The sequence below is a fragment of the Oncorhynchus keta genome, chromosome 27, assembly GCF_023373465.1.
Source record: "Oncorhynchus keta strain PuntledgeMale-10-30-2019 chromosome 27, Oket_V2, whole genome shotgun sequence".
NCBI classification, from domain to species: Eukaryota; Metazoa; Chordata; class Actinopteri; order Salmoniformes; family Salmonidae; genus Oncorhynchus; species Oncorhynchus keta.
In genome coordinates, this window is record NC_068447.1 from 11,345,119 (window position 1) to 11,356,497 (window position 11,379).

At 47.4% G+C, this 11,379-nt stretch overlaps 1 protein-coding gene across 1 annotated transcript; it reads left to right on the plus strand.

Moving 5' to 3' along the window:
* Nucleotides 1–155: 155 nt before the first annotated feature.
* Nucleotides 156–1,295, plus strand: LOC127912617 (olfactory receptor 5AN1-like). The gene has a single exon (XM_052482638.1). The coding sequence runs from the start codon at nt 156–158 to the stop codon at nt 1,293–1,295; it is 1,140 nt and encodes a 379-aa protein (XP_052338598.1).
* Nucleotides 1,296–11,379: the final 10,084 nt, after the last annotated feature.

Below are 11,379 nucleotides of genomic sequence, written 5' to 3' on the forward strand. Positions count from 1 at the left end.
GAGAGAGAGAGAGCGAGCGCAAGAGAGAGAGCGAGCGAGCGAGAGAGAGCGAGCTTGAGAGCAAGCGCAAGAGAGAGAGAGAGAGAGAGAGAGCGAGCGCAAGAGAGCGAGCGAGCGAGAGAGAGAGAGAATGAAGCCATGCACTTGGCTCAACCATGGATCATAAGTTCATCATGAATTCCACTCAGGTGGTCAACCCCACGGGTCCATGCGTTGCTTATACTTTTGAGAACGGAACAGAAGATGACAAGCGCAACTTCGACCTAGGAGGCTGCCTCTTTTTGTTCATAATGCCATTTGATGCAGTCGTGAATGTGCTGGTTTTTGTGTTCTTGATGCTCACAATCCTGTCTTTGGCTGTGAACGGATTCACTTTGTTGGGACTGGGACGCTCGGAGGACCTATCTTGGGAGCCACGCTACACCCTGCTGAAGAACTTGATTCTGAGTGACATGGTGCAAACCATCAATGTGGGCCCCTTTGTGACCCACTGCTTACTGCAGAGAAGCACAATGAACTTTAACACCTTGTGCCTCCTCCAGTATTTCACCGGCAGCGTCTGCATCTTCAGCACCCTCATCACCATCACCTGCATGGCCATTGAGCGATACCTGTATGTGTGCCATGCCATCCACTACCTGTCCATCCTCACCCCTCTGCGCCTGCGCCTCACCGTCAGCCTCACCTGGGTCTTGTCCATCAGCGTTGGCTGCGTTAACTTCACCCTGCTACACCAGGGGGAAGGGGAGTACGGCACAGCAACCTCTGGACTCATATGTGAGCCTGACACAGTGGAACGCCACATGGGTTTCCCCAGGGCAGCGGCTATCACCCGCAAGCTGGTGGGCTTCATCTTCACCCTGCTCTGCCTCCTCAGCTACTTCTTTGCCTATGTACGGATGTACCAGGACGCCCGCAACGCTGTGGTGCCCTTCAACACGGTGAACACGCGGGCTCGCAACACTGTGCTTTTCTACTGTGGGATGTTGTTCCTGCAGCTACTCCCTATATTCCTCAAGATCACCTCGGATGCTCTGTGGGAGCTGGAGGGCACAGGGGCCATGATGACCGCCCTCTCCGGGGCTGGGACCTCGCTGTCCGCTGGAACTCTGCACATCTCCCTCCTGATCGTCATCATGGTGCCTCCCTGCATCAACCCACTTATCTTTGGCATTCGCAATTGGGAGGTACGTCAGGCGCTGTTCAGACTCTTCCTCTGGAAGGGCAAACGCCCTGAGCTGGAGCTGGAGAGGACGTGGGTGAGGTCACAGCACAGGGCAGGTGTGTTGGAATGAGGCAGGGGAGAGGTGTCTCCCAGAAATGGCAGCTGAGAAGAGGGACGATGAGATGCATTCAATTTGGAATGAGACCAGTGTTCCATTATTAAAGTGACCAGTGTTCCATTATTAAAGTGACCAGTGATTCAGGCAGAAGATGAAAGGAATATGTTTTGCCCCTGTCTTCTCTGCCCCTGTCTTCTCTGCCCCTGTCTTTTCTGCCCCTGTCTTTTCTGCCCCTGTCTTTTCTGCCCCTGTCTTTTCTGCCCCTGTCTTCTCTGCCCAGTCTTCTCTGCCCCTGTCTTCTCTGCCCCTGTCTTCTCTGCCCCTGTCTTCTCTGTCCCTGTCTTCTCTGTCCCTGCCTTCTCTGTCCCTGTCTTCTCTGTCTCTGTCTTCTCTGTCCCTGTCTTCTCTACCCTTGTCTTCTCTGCCACTGTCTTCTCTGTCCCTGTCTTCTCTGTCCCTGTCTTCTCTGTCTCTGTCTTCTCTACCCTTGTCTTCTCTGTCCCTGTCTTCTCTGTCCCTGTATTTGTCTGGGAGTGGAGTGGGGAGGGGAAAACTGACAACTATCTGTTATTGGCAGAGAGGTTTGGAACTCTCTTTCTTATTGGTCTATTGCTTATAGGTCTCATTGATCAACAGGCAGGTGTTGTATTTTATGTTGAATGTTCTGAGAGTATGTTATTATATCTTACATTATTGTTTATACAGGAGCAGCTGCCTTCTTGGCCAGGTATCCCTTGGATAAAACTTGGCATTTATTGTCATGAAGGCAGCTCTGCAGAGTGGTCACTAGCTGGCACAGCCACAGAGTCATGAAATTGGATGTTAAACCAAACCCTAACCACACTGATTTAAAAACTAACCCTAACATTAACCACACGGCTAACCCTAATGCCTAACCCTAACCTGAAATTGCGACCAAAAAGCAACAAAAAAAACCCACATTTTTTACAATGCGGTCCATCTGTAGCTCAGTTGGTAGAGCATGGCGCTTGTAACGCCAGGGTAGTGGGTTCGATTCCCGGGACCACCCATACGTAGAATGTATGCACACATGACTGTAAGTCGCTTTGGATAAAAGCGTCTGCTAAATGGCATATATTATTTATTTATATTATTACAATATAGCCTATTTTGACTTTGCAGCTGGCCCACCTAGCAGGAAATAGATCAGTTCAGCCTACAGGATAAGATTCATGACAATAGCCCTGCGGGTGATAATTATTAAAGTAAAAAATATATATTTTTCGTTTTTCTAGATATAAATGGATTTAAAACATTGTCTCCTGAAGTTTCAAAAGCTTTGACTATCATCCAGAAACTGCCATAGTGGTGGAGCCAGCACACTAAACTGCCATAGTGGTGGAGCCAGCACACTAAACTGCCATAGTGGTGGAGCCAGCACACTAAACTGCCATAGTGGTGGAGCCAGCACACTAAACTGCCATAGTGGTGGAGCCAGCACACTAAACTGCCATAGTGGTGGAGGCAGCACACTAAACTGCCATTACATATTTCGTCAACTTCGATACATAGGCTACTCTTTTATAGTTATTTTCCTCAAGTGAAACAAGGTCAGGTGATTTTCAGACAATCACATCTGGATTACTCAACATTAAAACATTAAAATGAAATGTGTTTTTAAAATGAATCTATTGCCATGAGAATGGTGAATAATTGTATTACTGTTATAAAATTGTCCTTAATATTTCTATTGTATTTCATTCTGTTTTTGCTTCCAATTGAAGCAAAAGTGTTCTGGTTAGATTTTGTATTGGCATAATGAACCCATATTATTTTATGCACTACGTAATCTGTGTAAATGATTGCTTTCAGGGTTTATTCATCAACTGATTGTGATGTCACATTTTCAGACATAAATCTATGCCATACAATGCAATGCTGTTGAATAAAGATCTATAATTTCATGTATTGTGTGGTTATTCTTTTCATGGAGATGGGTGTCACCGGATATTGCATAATAATTGATAATTGGCTGTTAATAAATTGGTGGTTCAGGTTGAATCAATACCCTGTTGCCTGGTAGAAATTAGGAATCATTTGACCTGCTGCCATTTTCCATATTTCCATTTCCTCCGCAGAGCCATTGGGTACTCTCTTAGGCCCCCTAGTCGTACATCCTTGTAATGTCAAACATGTACTCAAATCAAAGTCTATTGGTCGTGTACATAGTTTAGCAGGTGTCATAGCAGTGCAGCGAAATGCTTATGTTACTAGCTCCTAACAACTATTCCTAGATGATATTACAGTAATGCCAACTGGTTATCTAGTGGGGAGTTGCATTAGCCTCGAGGTAGGGCTATGGTGGGAATAAGGGTTTCTGTTGAAACCGAAGTCAACCTTCTGCCATACTGGGCTCCAACCAGTGATCCTCTGCTCGCAAACCTAGTGATGGGTATTCAGCCGGCTCGTTCGGCTCAGCTCACCAAAAAGAGCGTCTCTCTTTTGGCCCCCAAAAGGCTCTTAAAAAAAAAAATATGTTTTGTATTTTTTCAAGTCAAAAAGTTTGCGATAGTTTGACTATGATTGGTGTTGAAACAATTCTAATTAAATTATTAAATGAAATAATACTCTACCTTAACCACAATGTATTTAAAAATGAATTGGTTTGTTATTAAAAATAATGCTATTAAACATTTGCATTTATAACTTATAAACTACTGCTCATATATACTGGGTTAAATAATGATGTAGTAATAACTGCTTACTGTACCTCTCCACTGATCTCCACAGTGACCTGCTCAAAGGGTTCCAGGACTCTGGGAACCTGCTCCACAGACTCCAGTTCATTAGAGGTTATATGGGAACCTGCTCCACAGACTCCAGTTCATTAGAGGTTATATGGGAACCTGCTCCACAGACTCCAGTTCATTAGAGGTTATATGGGAACCTGCTCCACAGACTGCAGTTCATTAGAGGTTATATGGAAACCTGCTCCACAGACTCCAGTTCATTAGAGGTTATATGGGAACCTGCTCCACAGACTCCATTTCATTAGAGGTTATATGGAAACCTGCTCCACAGACTCCAGTTCATTAGAGGTTATATGGGAACCTGCTCCACAGACTCCATTTCATTAGAGGTTATATGGAAACCTGCTCCACAGACTCCAGTTCATTAGAGGTTATATGGAAACCTGCTCCACAGACTCCAGTTCATTAGAGGTTATATGGAAACCTGCTCCACAGACTCCAGTTCATTAGAGGTTATATGGGAACCTGCTCCACAGACTCCAGTTCATTAGAGGTTATATGGGAACCTGCTCCAGACTCCAGTTCATTAGAGGTTATATGGAAACCTGCTCCACAGACTCCAGTTCATTAGAGGTTATATGGGAACCTGCTCCACAGACTCCAGTTCATTAGAGGTTATATGGAAACCTGCTCCACAGACTGCAGTTCATTAGAGGTTATATGGGAACCTGCTCCACAGACTCCAGTTCATTAGAGGTTATATGGGAACCTGCTCCACAGACTCCATTTCATTAGAGGTTATATGGAAACCTGCTCCACAGACTCCAGTTCATTAGAGGTTATATGGGAACCTGCTCCACAGACTCCATTTCATTAGAGGTTATATGGAAACCTGCTCCACAGACTCCAGTTCATTAGAGGTTATATGGGAACCTGCTCCACAGACTGCAGTTCATTAGAGGTTATATGGGAACCTGCTCCACAGACTCCAGTTCATTAGAGGTTATATGGAAACCTGCTCCACAGACTGCAGTTCATTAGAGGTTATATGGGAACCTGCTCCACAGACTGCAGTTCATTAGAGGTTATATGGAAACCTGCTCCACAGACTGCAGTTCATTAGAGGTTATATGGGAACCTGCTCCACAGACTGCAGTTCATTAGAGGTTATATGGAAACCTGCTCCACAGACTCCAGTTCATTAGAGGTTATATGGGAACCTGCTCCACAGACTCCAGTTCATTAGAGGTTATATGGAAACCTGCTCCACAGACTGCAGTTCATTAGAGGTTATATGGGAACCTGCTCCACAGACTCCAGTTCATTAGAGGTTATATGGGAACCTGCTCCACAGACTCCAGTTCATTAGAGGTTATATGGGAACCTGCTCCACAGACTCCAGTTCATTAGAGGTTATATGGAAACCTGCTCCACAGACTCCAGTTCATTAGAGGTTATATGGAAACCTGCTCCACAGACTCCAGTTCATTAGAGGTTATATGGGAACCTGCTCCACAGACTCCAGTTCATTAGAGGTTATATGGAAACCTGCTCCACAGACTCCAGTTCATTAGAGGTTATATGGGAACCTGCTCCACAGACTCCAGTTCATTAGAGGTTATATGGAAACCTGCTCCACAGACTCCAGTTCATTAGAGGTTATATGGGAACCTGCTCCACAGACTCCAGTTCATTAGAGGTTATATGGGAACCTGCTCCACAGACTCCAGTTCATTAGAGGTTATATGGGAACCTGCTCCACAGACTCCAGTTCATTAGAGGTTATATGGGAACCTGCTCCACAGACTCCAGTTCATTAGAGGTTATATGGAAACCTGCATGGTTCATAATGGCAGGGTTTAAGCCAGGGGTCTGTGTTGTGTTGTTACCATGGCAATCTACCATGCTGCACTAAGTTATGAATAGATTCTCAACTAGTTCCATAGTTCCATTGTCAGAAGGATCTGCAGAGAAGAATGGAAGAAACTCTCCAAATGCAGATGTGCCAAGCTGGTAGCATCTTACCCAAGAAGACTCGAGGCTGTAGTCTCTGCCAAAGGTGCTTCAACCAAGTACGGAGTAAAGGGTCTGAATACTCATGTAAATGTGATATTTCTGTTTCTAATTTATAATACATTAGCAAAAATGTATAAAAAATTGTTTTTGCTTTGGTAATTTAGTGTGTGTGTAGATTGATGGGCGGGGTGGGAAAGATTTAATACATTCTAGAGAAAGGCCTGTTCAGGGGCAGAACAACAGATTTGTACCTTGTCAGCTCAGGGGTTTGAACTGGCAACCTTTCGGTTACTAGTCCAACGCTCTAACCACTAGGCGACCCTGTGCATAGAGACCCCCCCCCTACAGGAAGCATTTGGTTGCAGTCATTGTAGCCAAAGGTGGCACAACCAGTTATTGCTTGTAAAGGGAACATTTACTTTTTCACACCTAATATTAGGTTTTGGTTGAAGAGCTGCTAACATTCAGTATTGAAAATATGCAAAAATTTGGGAAAATCAGAAAGGGGGTAAATGCTTTTTCACGGCACTGTACAAGGAAAGGGGGTACAGGACAAGGCCAGAGGAAGTGAGCGATAAAAAGTGCTTAAGCTGTCAATAGGCCTATTGCAAATACAACATATAGCATACATTTTTCAGGCCCCTACTCCACCACTACCACATATCTACAGTACTAAATCCACCACTACCACATATCTACAGCACTAAATCCACCACTACCACATATCTACAGTACTAAATCCACCACTACCACAAATCTGCAGTACTAAATCCACCTCTACCACATATCTACAGTACTAAATCCACCACTACCACATATCTACAGTACTAAATCTACCACTACCACATATCTACAGTACTAACTCCACCACTACCACAAATCTACAGTACTAAATCCACCACTACCACATATCTACAGTACTAAATCCACCACTACCACATATCTACAGTACTAAATCCACCACTACCACATATCTACAGTACTAAATCCACCACTACCACAAATCTACAGTACTAAATCCACCACTACCACATATCTACAGTACTAAATCCACCACTACCACATATCTACAGTACTAAATCCACCACTACCACATATCTACAGTACTAAATCCACCACTACCACATATCTACAGTACTAAATCCACCACTACCACATATCTACAGTACTAAATCCACCACTACCACAAATCTACAGTACTAAATCCACCACTACCACATATCTACAGTACTAAATCCACCACTACCACAAATCTACAGTACTAAATCCACCACTACCACATATCTACAGTACTAAATCCACCACTACCACAAATCTACAGTACTAAATCCACCACTACCACATATCTACAGTACTAAATCCACCACTACCACATATCTACAGTACTAAATCCACCACTACCACATATCTACAGTACTAAATCCACCACTACCACATATCTACAGTACTGTGTGTGTGTACGTATAACCCCTGGCTTGTTTTAAAGAATTCAAAGTTGTGCTGTACAACATGAACTAGCACAATACAGTCAATTAAAATCCAATGCCGATCTCAAAGTGGAGCCTTACCATGACAGCTTCCTGACTAGATAACTCATCCAAAGAGCTCTCAGAGTGTGTGAACTTATACGGTTTATTTTTGAATTTCCAAGAAAACAGTTAATTGTGATTACTGGAGTGACCCTGCACCCTGCTATTCTTGTAATAAATTAACAACATACATAAGCTATAGTTTAAATAAATGTACTTTCTTTTTGAATGCAGAGCTACCTGCTGGGCTGTGGCCATGGTGCTGGAGGCCTACCTGCTGGGGTGTGGCCATGGTGCTGGAGGCCTACCTGCTAGGCTGTGGCCATGGTGCTGGAGGCCTACCTGCTGGGCAGAGGCCGTGGTGCTGGAGGCCTACCTGCTGGGCTGTGGCCGTAGTGCTGGAGGCCTACCTGCTGGGCTGTGGCCGTGGTGCTGGAGGCCTACCTGCTGGGCTGTGGCCGTGGTGCTGGAGGCCTACCTGCTGGGCTGTGGCCGTGGTGCTGGAGGCCTACCTGCTGGGCTGTGGCCGTGGTGCTGGAGGTCTACCTGCTGGGCTGTGGCCATGGTGCTGGAGGCTTTTTATTTTATTTAACCAGGTAGGCCAGTTGAGAACAAGTTCTCCTTTACAACTGAGACCTGGCCAAGATAAAGCAAAGCAGTGCTACAAAAACAACAAGTGAACTGGAAGGAAAGGTGGCCAAAGGGGGTGTTGGCTTTGGGGATGACCAGTAAAATATACCTGCTGGAGCACGTGCTACGGGTGGGTGTTGCTATGGTGACCAGTGAGCTGAGATAAGGCGGAGCTTTACCAAGCAAAGACTTATAGATGACCTGGAGCCAGTGGGTTATGCAATGAATATGTAGCGAGGGCCAGCCAACGAGAGCATACAGGTCACAATGATGGGTAGTATATGGGGCTTTGGTAATAAATCGGATGGCACTGTGATATACGGCATCCAATTTTCTGAGTAGAGTGTTGGAGGCTATTTTGTAAATGACATCTCTGAAGGGATACCCGCTGGGCCATCCCATGGTGCTGGAGGCCTCCTGCTGGTTCGTGCCGTGGTGCTGGAGGCCTACCTGCTGGGCTGTAGCCATTGTGCTGGAGGCCTACCTGCTGGGCTGTAGCCATTGTGCTGGAGGCCTACCTGCTGGGCTGTAGCCATTGTGCTGGAGGCCTACCTGCTGGGCTGTAGCCATTGTGCTGGAGGCCTACCTGCTGGGCTGTGGCCATTGTGCTGGAGGCCTACCTGCTGGCTGTGGCCATGGTGCTGGAGGCCTACCTGCTGGGCAGAGGCCATGGTGCTGGAGGCCTACCTGCTGGGCTGTAGCCATTGTGCTGGAGGCCTACCTGCTGGGCTGTAGCCATTGTGCTGGAGGCCTACCTGCTGGGCTGTAGCCATTGTGCTGGAGGCCTACCTGCTGGCTGTGGCCATGGTGCTGGAGGCCTACCTGCTGGGCAGAGGCCATGGTGCTGGAGGCCTACCTGCTGGGCAGAGGCCATGGTGCTGGAGGCCTACCTGCTGGGCTGTGGCCGTGGTGCTGGAGGCCTACCTGCTGGGCTGTGGCCGTGGTGCTGGAAGCCTACCTGCTGGGCTGTGGCCGTGGTGCTGGAGGCCTACCTGCTGGCTGTGGCCATGGTGCTGGAGGCCTACCTGCTGGCCTGTGGCCGTGGTGCTGGAGGCCTACCTGCTGGGCAGAGACCATGGTGCTGGAGGCCTACCTGCTGGGCTGTGGCCATGGTGCTGGAAGCCTACCTGCTGGGCTGTGGCCGTGGTGCTGGAGGCCTACCTGCTGGCTGTGGCCATGGTGCTGGAGGCCTACCTGCTGGCCTGTGGCCGTGGTGCTGGAGGCCTACCTGCTGGGCAGAGACCATGGTGCTGGAGGCCTACCTGCTGGGCAGTGGCCATGATGCTGGAGGCCTACCTGCTGGGCTGTGGCCATGGTGCTGGAGGCCTACCTGCTGGGCAGAGGCCGTGGTGCTGGAGGCCTACCTACTGGGCTGTGGCCGTGGTGCTGGAGGCCTACCTGCTGGGCTGTAGCCATGATGCTGGAGGCCTACCTGCTGGGCTGTGGCCATGATGCTGGAGGCCTACCTGCTGGGCTGTGGCCATGATGCTGGAGGCCTACCTGCTGGGCTGTGGCCATGGTGCTGGAGGCCTACCTGCTGGGCTGTGGCCATGATGCTGGAGGCCTACCTGCTGGGCTGTGGCCATGGTGCTGGAGGCCTACCTGCTGGGCTGGGGGGGCAAACTACCTGCCCTACAGGACACCTACTCCACCCGATGTTACAGGAAGGCCATAAAGATCATCAAGGACATCAACCACCCGAGCCACTGCCTGTTCACCCCGCTATCATCCAGAAGGCGAGGTCAGTACAGGTGCATCAAAGCTGGGACCGAGAGACTGAAAAACAGCTTCTATCTCAAGGCCATCAGACTGTTAAACAGCCACCACTAACATTGAGTGGTTGCTGCCAACACACTGTCATTGACACTGACCCAACTCCAGCCACTTTAATAATGGGAATTGATGGGAAATGATGTAAATATATCACTAGCCACTTTAAACAATGATACCTTATATAATGTTACTTACCCTACATTATTCATCTCATATGCACACGTATATACTGTACTCTATATCATCGCCTGCATCCTTATGTAATACATGTATCACTAGCCACTTTAACTATGCCACTTTGTTTACTTTGTCTACATACTCATCTCATATGTATATACTGTACTCGATACCATCTACTGTATGCTGCCCTGTACCATCACTCATTCATATATCCTTATGTACATATTCTTTATCCCCTTACACTGTGTATAAGACAGTAGTTTTGGAATTGTTAGTTAGATTACTTGTTGGTTATTACTGCATTGTCGGAACTAGAAGCACAAGCATTTCGCTACACTCGCATTAACATCTGCTAACCATGTGTATGTGACAAATACAATTTGATTTGATTGGATTTGGTTTGATGCTGGAGGCCTACCTACTGGGCTGTGGCCATGATGCTGGAGGCCTACCTGCTGGGCTGTGGTGCTGGAGGCCTACCTGCTGGGCTGTGGTGCTGGAGGCCTACCTGCTGGGCTGTGGCCGTGGTGCTGGAGGCCTACCTGCTGGGCTGTGGCCATAGTGCTGGAGGCCTACCTGCTGGGCTGTGGCCATGATGCTGGAGGCCTACCTGCTGGGCTGTGGTGCTGGAGGCCTACCTGCTGGGCTGTGGCCGTGGTGCTGGAGGCCTACCTGCTGGGCTGTGGCCAGGTCATTCTGAGCAGCTTCATGACTGAGAGGTGTAGGCCGTGTAGGGTCTATGTGAGGTGGTCAAGAGACTACCCTGACAAGACTGACCTCCCATCCACAGTTGTGGTTCTGACCTCTGACCTGGTATGTTGAGCGTAGAACAACAATAAAACGTTTCGTCAACCTCCCATTGGGTCATAGTGGAATAAATATATTGTGGTGTACTGTGGAGTGGTTATTCAGTTGGCCTTAGAGTGTTACAGAATGAAATTGGTTTGAGAGATTGGTTGCACTTATTGACTGCTAATTTCTTGATGTTTGTTTCTCAGTTGCCCAGAGGCTTCAGGAGCTCCTGAGGACATGGAATCTCCCATCATACTTTCAAATGCCCTTTGACCCACGCATCAGGGCAGGCAGCATCCTGGTAAAGTTTTTTTCAGTGTCTGTATGGCAGGAAGGGACATTTTTAACCCTGGCATGTTTTTGCTGTCACTCTAACGTCAAGGATTCCTGAGTTGAACTTGATTTATTTTAATTATCACTGTTGTTGATTGTCATTTCAACTGTTGTTGATTGTCATTTCACAAT

What these genes read in the sequence shown, in the direction of transcription:
- LOC127912617 (XM_052482638.1), top strand. Translation starts at nt 156, where the DNA reads ATGGATCATAAGTTCATCATGAATTCCACTCAGGTGGTCAACCCCACG.